The following is a 14857-nucleotide window of genomic DNA, read 5'->3' as shown; positions in this document are numbered from 1 at the left end:
TCACCACAAGAATCGCCTGTTTCATTCTGCGGTCTCCTCGTTATTATCAATCCAAGTAATGATAAACTATGTTCCTACCGATGCAGAGTAGGATAGAAAAAGAGGGTCAGGTAGATATGAAGAGAAGGAGGGGCACGCGAGAAGCAATTTGAGCATTGCAACCAATAAAAGCAGAAAGATTTGGAGGAGAACTGGATCTTATATTGCATCCATTGATTTGGAGAAGGTCATTAATAATATGGAATGGAATGAAATCTTTTCGGTTCTTAGGCATTGTGGTACAAGGTACAGGGATAGAAGGGTAATCCATTCACTGTCCATGTTTAGTTTATTGAAAGAATAATGAGGAACTGAAGGCCTATTTCAATGTGGGAGTTCTTTGTCAAAGAGAGGAAACATCATAACAAAGTTCGCTGGTGACACAGCAGTGGTCACAAAAAGTGAATGGGAATTTGGATAGGTGTTTAATGAAACAGAAATGTGCTTGCTGATGATTACGAGGATACTTCAAGAAGTTAATACCTTTGACAAAAAACAGGGTGGGTATTTGAATGTGCACATATGCATTGGAAGTGTAGTTTGTTTTTCTGTTGTTTGTTGAATTCTTCCTGAGATGCATGGTTTTGTAGTGAGTAATATATATATATATATCTGTGTGTGTGTGTGTGTGTGTGTGTGTGTGTGTGTGTGTGTGTGTGCTAACACCTTTGGAAAAGAGGGAAATGTTGTTTCAGTGTGGTGAAACAGATCTGAAAAACTCAACCAGGAAATGCCAGACCGTCTCTGATGCTCTGATGGAGGAATCTCCAACCACTGCAAGCTTTGGTATTGTCTGATAGATGCATTACCAAACAACTGGCAGAGAGACTGGTATTAGCACAGGATCAATGCACAAAATACTGCATGATGCACTGCACATGACAAAATTGGCATCCTCAGGGGTCCCTTGTTTGTTGACATTGATTCAAAGCAAGCAGCAAATGACACCTGGGGCAAGAATGTTGAGAACGTGCAAGAACAAGAGTGATGGGTTTTTCAGTCATCTGATCACAACTGACATGCGTTGGATTCATTATTACCATACCGAAATGAAAGAAAGGAGTAAACAATGGAAACACAGAACCCATTCCATCAAAGAAGGCAAGATGCAGTCATTTTCAAGGAATGTATTTCTGACTGTCCTTTGCAGTTTTTGAGCAGTCATCCTCAGAGACTATGCAAGAAAAGGACAGACCAATATTGCGGCACTACCAAATTCTTCTGAGCAATCTGGTGCCCGAGATCAAGCAGAAGAGGTAAGAAATGATAGTAAAATGTATGTGGCTCCTACTGACACTGCTCAAGGAGTTGTAGGTTCTTTGTTGACTCCTAAGATACAAAATGATAACATTAATTTCCACATTTTCTGGATCTGGGGCCCAGCGATTACTTCCTCTTTTAAGGGGACCAGGTCGAAAAAAATCAATTTTCGGTTTTCATCATATTTCGATAGATTAAGGTTTTATTTAAGTACTCCGAAAAGGATTTTGCTGAAAAAAAAAAAATTTTTTTCGAGCATTTAAAGAGCATTTTTCGACCACCTGTGTTTATGTGCCACATCCATTTTTCTGCATATATACTCCTGGAAATGGAAAAAAGAACACATTGACACCGGTGTGTCAGACCCACCATACTTGCTCCGGACACTGCGAGAGGGCTGTACAAGCAATGATCACACACACGGCACAGCGGACACACCCGGAACCGCGGTGTTGGCCGTCGAATGGCGCTAGCTGCGCAGCATTTGTGCACCGCCGCCGTCAGTGTCAGCCAGTTTGCCGTGGCATACGGAGCTCCATCGCAGTCTTTAACACTGGTAGCATGCTGCGACAGCGTGGACGTGAACCGTATGTGCAGTTGACGGACTTTGAGCGAGGGCGTATAGTGGGCATGCGGGAGGCCGGGTGGACGTACCGCCGAATTGCTCAACACGTGGGGCGTGAGGTCTCCACAGTACATCGATGTTGTCGCCAGTGGTCGGCGGAAGGTGCACGTGCCTGTCGACCTGGGACCGGACCGCAGTGACGCACGGATGCACGCCAAGACCGTAGGATCCTACGCAGTGCCGTAGGGGACCGCAGCGCCACTTCTCAGCAAATTAGGGACACTGTTGCTCCTGGGGTATCGGCGAGGACCATTCGCAACCGTCTCCATGAAGCTGGGCTTCGGTCCCGCACACCGTTAGGCCGTCTTCCGCTCACGCCCCAACATCGTGCAGCCCGCCTCCAGTGGTGTCGCGACAGGCGTGAATGGAGGGACGAATGGAGACGTGTCGTCTTCAGTGATGAGAGTCGCTTCTGTCTTGGTGCCAATGATGGTCGTATGTGTGTTTGGCGCCGTGCAGGTGAGCGCCACAATCAGGACTGCATATGACGAGGCACACAGGGCCAACACCCGGCATCATGGTGTGGGGAGCGATCTCCTACACTGGCCGTACACCACTGGTGATCGTCGAGGGGACACTGAATAGTGCACGGTACATCCAAACCGTCATCGAACCCATCGTTCTACCATTCCTAGACCGGCAAGGGAACTTGCTGTTCCAACAGGACAATGCACGTCCGCATGTATCCCGTGCCACCCAACGTGCTCTAGAAGGTGTAAGTCAACTACCCTGGCCAGCAAGATCTCCGGATCTGTCTCCCATTGAGCATGTTTGGGACTGGATGAAGCGTCGTCTCACGCGGTCTGCACGTCCAGCACGAACGCTGGTCCAACTGAGGCGCCAAGTGGAAATGGCATGGCAAGCCGTTCCACAGGACTACATCCAGCTTCTCTACGATCGTCTCCATGGGAGAATAGCAGCCTGCATTGCTGCGAAAGGTGGATATAGACTGTACTAGTGCCGACATTGTGCATGCTCTGTTGCCTGTGTCTATGTGCCTGTGGTTCTGTCAGTGTGATCATGTGATGTATCTGACCCCAGGAATGTGTCAATAAAGTTTCCCCTTCCTGGGACAATGAATTCACGGTGTTCTTATTTCAATTTCCAGGAGTGTATATTTTAGATCTTTATATCCCCTACATTGCACGCTAGGTTTTTTTTTTTTTTTACTCTAGAGTGTGTTGGCTATCCTTGGAATGCAACGGTCGGTATTCTTTTGTTTCTGCTGTTTGTAAACAACACGCTTTCAAACAGACGGTTAGTTTTGTTCAAGTGTAATTGCGAGTAGTTGTTATACTTACGTTCGCAGTACTTGTTTACGTGTGTTTTGTTGTGTTTATTGCAGATGACGAAACGTAAAGGCATTTTCAAGAAACGACAATTTAGAGGAATCAACTTTAGAAAGCTTTCTGTACAAGAGGTTATGTCACCTGGCAACGATGTTTCTAATTGTAATTCTTCAACAAGTGCACCATCAAAGAAGCTCTCACCACTTCATGGGAGTTACAATGAATTTACTGTAAGTGACAAGGGGTGCAGTAACATCATTATAAATTTGATAATATTATCAGATGTGATTTCTAAATTTGTACAATGTAGACAGTGTGGTGAGTCACAGAGTGTGAAAATTTGTGAGAGTGCCAGTGGGAGAAAAGGCCTAGCAATTTCTTTGGATTTAATTTGCATTAAATGCTCAGCTGTGATTTCATTTATGAGTTCTTCAAAACCAGATGCAAGTGGCCCTTATGAAATCAATATTAGATTAGTTTATGCCCTACGATCCATTGGCAAGGGCATGGCTGCAGGGAGAACATTTTGTTCAGTGATGAACTTACATCAACCACCAAATAAATTTGAAAAACTGACTACAATATTAGAGAAAGTTGTATGTGAGGTCAGTGAGGAAAGCATGAAACTGGCTGCTAGGGAAGCAGTGGAAGAAAATGACGGATGTTCGGGTATTGCAGTTGTACTTAATGGAAGTTGGCAGAAAGGAGACATACTTCTCTGAATGGAGTAGTGACTGCAACGAGTGTAGACACCGCTAAAGTGTTACATGTGGAGATAATGTCTAAATATAGCAAATGTTGTAAAGTCAATGAACATAAAGAACACAACTGTGTGGCTAATTTTAGAGGAACAAGTGGTGGTATGGAAGTTCATCGGTCTGTAGAAACAAGAGGCGTACGGTACACCAAATATTCGGGCGATGGTGACAGTAAGGCATAAAACAATGTGGTGAACTCTAAGCCATACGGAGATGCCATTATTAGCAAAATAGAATATGTAGGCCATGTTCAAAAACGTTTGGGAACAAGGCTGAGAAAACTAACTGCTGATATGAGAGGAAAAAAATTAGAAGGCGGAAAACTGTTGACCGGACAAGGTCAGTTAACTAAAACTGAAATAGAAAACTTGCAGATATACTATGGGCAGGCAATTAGGAAAAATAAAGAAAATCTGGAGGCAATGAAAAGAGAAGTTTGGGCCATATTCTTCCATAAGTCCTCTACTGATGATAAACCATGTCGTGGATTGTGTCCATCAGGAGAAAATTCGTGGTGCAAATACAATAAGGCTCAGGCAACTGGAGAATCTTATTCTCAGCAGTATTCTCTTCCTGCTGCTGTTATTACAGCAATTAAACCTATTTTCAGAGACTTGTCTCATCCTGACCTTCTAAGGAAATGTCTGCATGGGCAGACACAGAACCTAAATGAATGTTTCAACAGCATAATTTGGAACCGCCTTCCTAAAACTGTATTTGTAGGCATGCATACAATGAAACTAGGAGTTCATGACACTGTTATTACATTCAATTGTGATAATATTTGAAAGTGTTGGGTACCGAAAAAGCTGGGAATTAATCCTGGTGAAAATATGATCATTGGGCTGCAACATTGCGATAAAATGAGGACAGCCAATGTAGACAGGTCTGCATCTAATATGGTCAAGAAAGCTAGACAAACATCCAGGAAGGTGAAAAAGAAGATGGAAGACCTGCTAGAGGCCAAAGAAGGGCCATCATATGCAGCAGGACAGTTTTAATTAACTGTAAGTAACAAATTTCAAAAGTTTTTTTCTTTAAAGTCAATCTCCCACAAACTAAAATTTTCAGTACATATGCCCCATTATATCACAAACTATGATAGATAAATGAATGAAATTTTCAGAGAGACTATGTAACATAAATGCCACCTCTGATATTACATTCATTAATATTCCCCCATTAGGAAGTTCACAAAAAAATATTTTCTGCAGAAAAAACTCAATATTTTTTGTTAATAAATTTTAAAAAGTATTTCTTAAAAACTATAAAATAGATAAAGTATATTTTAATACAGTTGACTCTATTAGCATCATGAAACACACAGTAAAAATATTAAGGTCCTGAATCAAATAGTTTTTTTTAGAAATGGGTCAAATACTTGCCTAAATTAACATGGGTTAGATACGCAGGGTGTGGTCCCCTTAATAACAGAAGGAACCATTGTCATGATTAAGAGGGGATTCCTGCAATAGAAAACTTTTTTCCACAATGACATTGTGGGCTTCTGCGGCCATGGCATATGACAGGTTGTACATTGCAGGGAAAATGTGTAAACTTGCAGGAATACCTAGCAGAGAAGAACTAATAAATATGGGAAAGTTGAGATTTCTATCTTTATTTTTTCCCCACCTGTATGAATCAGTTGTATGAATGCCCCTCATCTCATAGATATAAACAAAAACAAAATTAAGCTAACGGTGTGTGCAGCGAGTAGACATACTGGACAGATAAACATAAAATTTAGTCAAGAAACTCTTGAACAGGGGATGTACTTTGCTAGCTCACAAGTATAACAGATAAAGAAAAAAGATGCAAAAAAGTTTAAGTAACAAGAACTGTAAAAGGTAAAATGACTTTCTAAGACTTCACATAATGATGCCCAGGCAAATGCCATGTCATTTTGACTTTTAGAAACATTTTAGTCACAGTTATGCATTACGATTCAATCACTTACACATGTGTTTGTAGACTATCTGTTCAGACATTTAACTGGAGTGAGGATTTCTTGTCTAGTAGAAATAAATACATAGTTTAGAATGGAGAATCAACTTTAGTAATGAATGGGAAACTGGTCAAAAAATTTGAAATGGCACCAAACATAAGCATGTAGGACCAAAAAAAAATAAAATAAAATAACCACTCACAGCAGACACCAGGTTAATACTGCATAGTGCCGCCTCTGGCCTCAACAATGACCTCCAATTCAGATAAACTACCCTGAATCATAAACCCAATCCAATGATTGCTTGTAGAGTACAATTGCACAAGTTTACACTAGACTTAAGAGGAATTTTTGTTTTGATATATATATATATATATATATATATATATGATTTCTTTGCCTACAAATTACACGTGGGATTCTCCCACAATACTTGTTCCCATTACAAGTTTTCAACAGTTTACTACGTTCTCATAAGTGAACTGTCGTCCACTGTAAACTGTCACATGACCACCCTAAGTATTAATACTATCCATAAGCAAGTCCTGTAATACTACCACTCACTCAGTGCTTTCCAAATGTGATATGATCACAAAAAGTTACACAGTGTGAAGAAACAACAGCATTCCTTCAGTATACTTTAGCAAATGAAAACTACTGACATCAAAAGTACATTCTGAGTTTGATCAACCATCTTTTGTTCTTCCACTTGAGTTTAATGATGGATTTTACAAATGTTTTCAAAAGGATGCCGTAACGAGACAACAGTTATCACAGCAAGAATCATCCACGCAAAAGGAATAACACCATCACATTAATGCTGAAAATTCTTCAACACAAATCATTGCACTTTAACATAATTTTCTTCATGATAACATCATTTTTCTTTCCGAGTTATAGCTATAAATGAAATCAGTATGTCATATTACATAACCAAAACATTATAAGTAGCATTTATTTAATTTCTCTGCACGAGTCCCACAAATCTCATTTTATTACAAGCTCCTGTTACCTTATTTGCAAGACCTACTTCCAGATCACAACATTCTATGGATAAATCACATTCACAACATTTCAATTTAATTACTGTACGAATAACATACCTGGCTTAGAACAGATATGTGATCAACACTATAATCATCAGCAAGTGAGCGCATGAACCTATTGCACAGGCAAGATTTGCCAACTCCAGCTTGTCCTTTATCCTTCTCTGTGCCTGACAACCCCACAACAGACACATTAAAACCACGCATGGCCTCCGTCTTCTTGGCCATGCTTCAGTGTCTGACCATTGCATAAATTACAGTCTGAACTGAAAAATACAAAAATTCGCACTTTATGTTTTTTCTTAGAATTATTTCATAGAAATACATGGAAAAATTATTTTACAGACATAATAAAACTAATTTCAAACTCAAGCTCAAACTGAAATATCTGCTCAACAACTCCTCCTACAACATGTTTAATAATACCATGTGTGTGTGTGTGTGTGTGGAGGAGGGGGGAGGGGGGGGGATGGGAAGTGCAGCTGTAGCGAGGGGGGGAGGGGGGTCGGAAGAGGTGGTTGGCATGTGTGGAAGTAAGACAGATATATTGTATTACCGATAAAGTTAAGAAAAAACCATAAAAATAACTAAATGTATCTTATAATTACTGTAAAAGGCAATTACGTAAATCATCAGCATGTTGGGATATTTTTCACTGAAAAGTCCCACATTAGAGTGAGCGATTGCAATTACGATCCACAGAACATGCAAATAATTAACAATAAATTCATATAAAAGAAGTGGAGCATCTTGAATTAGAGCAAAGAAAAAGTAAGTGTATGTAACAGTCAACTAGTGTTTAAATTTCAACACTGAAAGTGGTAACACAATTGGAACTGAGAAACGGAGACAACTGTTAGTTCCATGTTTTAACACTGCATGGATGGCATAGGGTAGAAAGCATTTTCTGAAGATCCACATTATCACTTTGTAAACAGAACAGGTGGTTACAGAAAATGAGACTTGATATACAAGTTACCCGACAACTTCCTAGCAAATATGACCTAATATATTAGCCACAGCTAATAAATTAACTGCAAAACATTCACTCAAAGACTACTTACACAATGACATCTGAAACCAGTCTGCTTACAAAACTCTCGTTCAGTCCATTCCTGGTAATGGTTTTTTGACTAAGATTAACAGAAGAGAGCAATAGGGGGGGGGGGCATGGAGGGGGAGATGGAGAGAGGCGGGATGGAGAGAGGGGGGCATGGTGGGTGGATGGAGAGAGGGGGGCATGGTGGGTGGATGGAGAGGGTGGGGGATGGAGATGGGGAGAGAGGGAGGGAGGGAGAGGGGGAGGGAGTCGCTTTTTTAAGGAAGAATGGTTAGCGTATACCAATCCATCAATATTGTGTACAAATAGACAAAGATGGGGATGTAACTCAACTAAATCAGTCATGGCTTTTGAAGGCACTCAATTGAAATAGTTTGTAAACACTAATGAACACATACAATGTCAAAGACCAGATGCAGATTTGAGCACTTCATCTGGAATAAGCGTCTAATGTTGGGGGGTTGTTTTGGGGGAAGAGACCAAACAGTGAGGTCATCGGTCTCATTGGATTAGGGAAGGACAGGGAATGAAGTCGGTCGTGGCCTTTCAAAGGAACCATCCCGACATTTGCCTGGAGCGATTTAGGCAAATCACGGAAAACCTAAACCAGGATGGCCGGATGCGGGATTGAACCATCGTCCTTCCGCATGAGAGTCCAGTGTAGAGTCTAATGGCTCGATTCTTTATGGATTTGTTTAATTAGGCCAAGAATATCACACAATATCACCAATATGCTCAAGATATTTCAGAGTGGAGCACGATAAATAAACTATGGAAAAAAGAAAAGATTACTCCTGAAATTCCAAAAGCCATTTTTGAGAAAAGGTAAAAATATATTATAACCATCCACCTGTGTGTTGTGTAATGTCCATGGCAGTCAAATTACAGAAATTTGGGCTCATACAGAGCCGTTCAGTTATTTATTCTTACCAGCATGATTTTCAAACGAAATAAAGGAATCTAGTTAAAGGTTCACCATCCAGTCAACAAAGCAGTCCTTATAAACAGATCACAAACTCTGATTGTGGAAGGAAACTGGTCTAGTCTTTTTTTAAAGGAATCATCGCAGCATTTGCCTTCAGGTTTTCTGTGAGTCCCTACATCTGAAGGGCCGTCCTTCCAAATGTGAGTCCAGTGTTTTAACAGCTGCACCACCTACATCTACATCGACATGGATACTCTGCAAATTACACTTAAGTACCTGGCACAGGATTTATCGAACCACCTTCACATTAGTTCTCTATTATTCCACTCTCGAACAGTGCGCGGAAAAAATGAACACCTGTATCTCTTCGAGCGAGCTCTGATTTCCCTTATTTTATTATGATGATCATTTCTCCCTATGAAACTTCCTGGTGAATTAAAACTGTGTGCTGGACCAAGACTCGAACTTGGGACCTTTGCCTTCTGCGGGCAAGTGGTCTACCACTGAGCTATCACAGAAGCTCTCCTGCTTACCCTGCAGGTGCCAATAAAACACAGTCTTTGGTTTGCCATCCCCACAACATTTTCTGTGTGTTCTTTCCTATTTCAATTGTTCACAATTGTAATTCCTAGGTATTTAGTTGAATTTATGGCCTTTGCATTAGACTGATTTATCATGTAACTGAAGTTTAACAAATTCCTTTCAGCACTCACGTAAATGAGCTCACACTTCTCATTATTTAGGGTCGTTTGCCAATTTTTGCACCATTCACATACCGTTTCTAAATTGTTTTGCAATTTGTTTGACCTTCTGATGACTTTACTAGACAATAAACGACAGCACCATCAGCAAATAACCATAAGACGGCTGCTAAGATTGTCTCCTAAATCGTTTATGTAGGTAAGGAAAATCAGAGGGCCTGTAACATTACCTTGGGGAATGCCAGAATCACTTCTGTTTTACTTGATGACTTTCTGTCCGTTACTAAGAACTAGTTGTCTTTCACAGGAATGATGATTTCCAAATCCGTGTTGACTGTGTGTCAAAAAGACTGTTCTCTTTGAGGTAGTTCATGATGTTTGAATACAATATATGTTCTGAACTCCTGTTGCATATCGACTTTAATGATATGGGCCTGTAATTATGTGGATTACTCCTACTACCTTTCTTGAATATTTGTGTGGCCTGTGCAGCTACACAGTCTTTGGGTACAGATCTTTCGTCCAGTGAGTGGTTGTGTATGGTTGTTAAGTATGGAGCTTTTGCAGCAGCATACTCTGAAAGGAATATAACTGGTACACAGTCTGGACCAGAAGACTTGCTTTTGTTAAGTGGCATAAGTTCCTTCACTACTCAGAGGATATCTACTTCTAAGTTACTCATGTTGGCAGCTGTTCTTGATTTGAAATCTGGAATATTTACTGTGTCTTCTTTCATGAAGGAATTTAGAAAGGCTGTGTCCAGTAACTCTGCTTTCACAGCACTGTCATCGATAGTATTTCCGTTGTTATCGTGCAGAGAAGGCATTGGCTGTCTTGCCGCTAGCATACTTTACATACAACCAGTCTCTCTGGATTTCCTGCCAAGTTTCAAGATAAAGTTTCGTTGTGGAAACACTTATAAGTATCTCACATTGATGTCTGCGCTAAATTATAAGGTTCCACAAAAAAATCGGCAATCTTGGAGATTCAGCGTTCGTTTAAATTTGGTATGTTTTTTTCCTTGTTTCTGCAGCAGTGTTCTGACCCATTTCCTGTACCAAGGGGGATCAGCTCGTTTGTTAATTTATTTGGTATAAATCTCTCAATTGCTGTTGACGCTATTTCTCTGAATTCAAGCCAAATCTGTTCTACACTTACCGGTACATTGTTAATTTGGAAGGAGTGGAGATTGTCTCTGTGGAAGGCATCAAGTGAATTTTTATCTGCTTTTTTGAACAGGTATATTTTTCATTTATTTTTGGAGGATTTGGGGGTTACATTATTCAGTCTCCCCTTTTTTACATTTGTAACAGTATGGTATAGTTTCCTAACTGTTTTACAGGCATCCAAGTCTTGCTTATTCCTACCGATCCATTCTTTTTTAATTAACTCTTTGAGTGATAGGGGTTTCTCCCTGAAACCACCATTTTAACCTTAAAGGGTTAAGAAACTCTACAATCATGGATAGTATCACTTCCCCCCTTTCTTTTTTTCTGATGCACAGTGAAAAAACAAAAATGATTTAAGAAAAACTTGTTTAAAATTAAATGTTTCAAAAATCATTATAATTTTTTAATAAACTGTCACACCCCCTCTTCCACTTTCATTCACATTGGTTCACATATTCACAATCCAGCACAGGTCACGTCAGTAAGAAGCAGGGAAAAGAATTATGTACAATATGTCAGATTAATATGATTGCCAAGTGACTCACAAAAACAACTGGATGAGCCACCCATTCTGATCACACAGTAAAATTGAGGGATAGGGTGTGTGTGTGTGTGTGTGTGTGTGTGTGTGTGTGTGTGTGTGTGTGTGGAAGGGGAGGGGGGGGGGGACTAGAATGCATCTATGTACACCTATCACATGCTTTTGATAGAGCCCATCATGGGCTCTTGCTGCAAATATAATGGACACTGCTGAGTAAAAAACACATTAATAACTTTAGTAAAGGTATGTCTGCAGGGTATAACACAGAGGATAAGGATAGGAAAAGATTTCCCAAAGAAAGTAGGGGTACTGTTGTCATACGTGTCACAGAGAAGTGTTCTTGGACCCCTATTATTTATTGCTACATATTATAAACTAAAGTCCCCTGACACGGTTTTCTGTCCATACATAAAGGCTAATGTCAGGAGGTACTGTAGGGATTTTTATATGGTTTGCACTAATAGACAGTATGATTCATGAGGATGGTTTGCATAAATAATCTATAAATATTTTGTGTAAACTGGCTGAACTATGATGATGTTTGTTTATTAAATCCTGGCTCCTGAGAACTTACCGGGCATGTGCTGCTTAAATTGTTTAAGTTGTACAAGAATTTTTTATATATATATATATATATATATATATATATATATATATATATATATATATATATATATATATATATATATATATATATATAACAGTATGGTGTGGTGTGTCTGCCATGGTATAGGCTCTGAAAAAGGACCTCATTAGAAAGTCAGAGAAAAATTCACATTGCAGGGTGCTGGGTGGGCTTGTATTATCAATAATTTGGTTGTGGAGGAATGGAGGAGAAGTCAGAGGTTAGAATATACCCAGAAAATCAATTTCTGACACTGCAACTGGTCTGTGGGCAGATATTTTTTCCAGAATATATATATAGCAACAGCCAATTGGTCAATTTCTGCTCAAAAAAACATTTGAGGTAAGTGAGGCACAGACATACTACCTGTGTTGACTATTTTAAGTATTTGTGAGTTGATACCAAGTTGCACTGGGGTCTTCATGTGAGGGGGGCAGTTTGCACGGCAAACGGCCACTTTCCAAGTCATGAGAAACATAAAGCAAGAGGTGAGGCCACATATGGGGCATTGCTGTCTTATAGGGACCCATACCAATAATATCTGATTTCAGACACGAAAGGTGTACAAAGATAGGCAGCAAGATTTGCTCAGGAAAATTTTGAGCACTGCAGTGGTGTGTCTGCCATGGTATAGGCTCTGAAAAAGGACCTCATTAGAAAGTCAGAGAAAAATTCACATTGCAGGGTGCTGGGTGGGCTTGTATTATCAATAATTTGGTTGTGGAGGAATGGAGGAGAAGTCAGAGGTTAGAATATACCCAGAAAATCAATTTCTGACACTGCAACTGGTCTGTGGGCAGATATTTTTTCCAGAATGAAATTCTCACTCTGCAGCGGAGTGTGCACTTCTGTGAGGTTTGAAAGGTAGGAGACGAGGTACGGGCAGAACTGAAGCTGTGAGGGCAGGTCATGATTCGTGCTTTGGTAGCTCAGTCGGTAGAGCACTTGCCCATGAAAGGCAAAGGTTCAGAGTTCAAGTCTTGCTCCAGCACACAGTTTTCATCTGCCACAAAGTTTCACATTTTCTTTCATAGGTCTATCATCTTGTATCTCCTTCTTTCTCTCAGTCTTCTCCCACAACCCAATCCTTCCAAAGTATCTGCTAGCAAGCACTCCCTTCTCAAAGAATGTCCCAACGAGTTCTTTTTCCTTTCTCTTACAACCTTCAGCAGACATCTTCTCTCACCAACCCTTTCCAATACTCTTTCATTACTCACTCTTTCCATCCAGCTTATTCTCTCCATTCTCCTCCATGACAAATGCTTCTAACCTTTTTTTATTCCCCCGTCTCAGCATTCATGTTTCCAGACAAAACATTTGCCAAGCCTTTTCCTTAGACCTTTATCTAATTTGCCACAGAAGAGTCTCCTCTTTCTGTTGAATGCTTCCTTCGCTATGACAATTCAAATTTTCACCTCCTGGTGACATCTCAAGTCTTGTTATTGTGCATCCAAGATATTTAAATGCACTTAATTGGCTAATGGTAGACTGTCCTATTTTAATATTGGACAGTCTGTGCCTTGTACTGATGACCACACTCTTTGTTTTTGCTGTGTTTATTTGCATCCCATATTCCACACAAGCTTCATTCAGATCTTTCAGCATGTTATTCACTATCCGCTAACTTTCTGCCACTAATACCATGTCATCAGCAAATCCTATACATTCAATTCTCTAACCACATTTTCCTCTTTTCCCATCTAAGCCTTTCGCAATAATCTCTCCAAGGTATGCGTTAAACAAAAGTGGAAAAAGGCAACAACCTTGTCTAACACCTCGTCCAATGCTGCTTCCTTCTGACATTTCATTTCTAATCCTTATCTTTACTTTCTGGTGTAAATACAGATTCTGTATCAGTCATCTCTCTTTCCAATCCACTCCTTTCCTCTTCAAAATATCCATCACTTTGTTCCCCTGAACTCTGTCAAAAGCCTTTTCTAAATCTATAAAAACAGCAAAGATTTCTCTACCTTTTTCCATATATCTTCCCCCTATAGTTCTTAACAGGCCAATAGCATCTCTTGTTCCTTTTCCTCTTCTAAATCCGAACTGCTCCTCTGCAATCCCTCTATCCAGCTTGCCATATAGCCTTCTATTCAACACTCTCAGCAACACTTTAGCTGCATGAGAAATTAGACTGATGGTCCTATGCTCTTCACATTTTTTAGTGTTTCTTTTTTTCTCTATTGGTATCATAACTGTTGCAAGGAAGTCCTCTGGCCATTCCCCTTTGTCATATATCTCGTTACAGAGGTAGACTATTTCTTTTCTTTCCTTGTCTCCCAGACTCAACAGTTCTGCTGGGAAATCGTCAATTCCACATGCCTTCCTATTCTTCATCTCCTTCCGCACCTGTTCTACTTCTGCTTCCAAGATGGTGAATCCCTTTCCATCTTCCAGCACATATTGCTCCTCTTTAACTTTAATTTTGCTTTGTATTTCATCCCCCTTATACAGACATTCAATATATTCTTGCCATCTGTTCAAAACCTCCTGTGGTTCTTCTGCTAGACTACCATCCGCTCTATTTCCATGTTATTCCTCTTTCTTTTACATTCAAAAACTATCTCACTAGCCACTCTATACATCATTTCATACTTTCCCTCTTTCTCTATTTTGTCGCATTTCTGTTTCATCCATTTTTCCCTTGCTTCTTCAGTTTCACTTCTTAATTCATTATCCAGTTTCCTGTACCTCTTTTTGCCTTCTTCAGTTTCTACATTTTTCCACTTTCTCCGCTCTTCCATCTTTTTTAACATGTTTTCTGTTATCCATTCTTTCCTGGTACTTTGGGACACACTAATTCCTATTACTTCTTTGACAGAGTCCATGTGTCATTCCCTCATTTTTATCCATTTGTCATTAACACTTCCA

At 40.0% G+C, this 14857-nt stretch overlaps 1 protein-coding gene across 5 annotated transcripts in view; it reads right to left on the bottom strand.

Annotated features, from left to right (window-relative positions):
• Positions 1-14857, bottom strand: part of LOC126470106 (rho GTPase-activating protein 190) — a 293491-nt gene that overhangs the window by 255927 nt on the left and 22707 nt on the right. For all 5 annotated transcript variants that reach the window (XM_050097683.1, XM_050097685.1, XM_050097686.1 and 2 more), the window contains exon 2: positions 7020-7228. In XM_050097683.1, coding sequence (XP_049953640.1) covers positions 7020-7190 — 171 coding nt within the window. In that variant the 5' untranslated portion in view covers positions 7191-7228. The remainder of the gene's footprint in view (positions 1-7019; positions 7229-14857) is intronic.

The sequence above is a fragment of the Schistocerca serialis genome, chromosome 3, assembly GCF_023864345.2.
Source record: "Schistocerca serialis cubense isolate TAMUIC-IGC-003099 chromosome 3, iqSchSeri2.2, whole genome shotgun sequence".
In the NCBI taxonomy this organism is placed as follows: domain Eukaryota; kingdom Metazoa; phylum Arthropoda; class Insecta; order Orthoptera; family Acrididae; genus Schistocerca; species Schistocerca serialis.
Note: the sequence above shows the minus strand (reverse complement) of the source record. Positions and strands in the feature narration are given on the sequence as shown.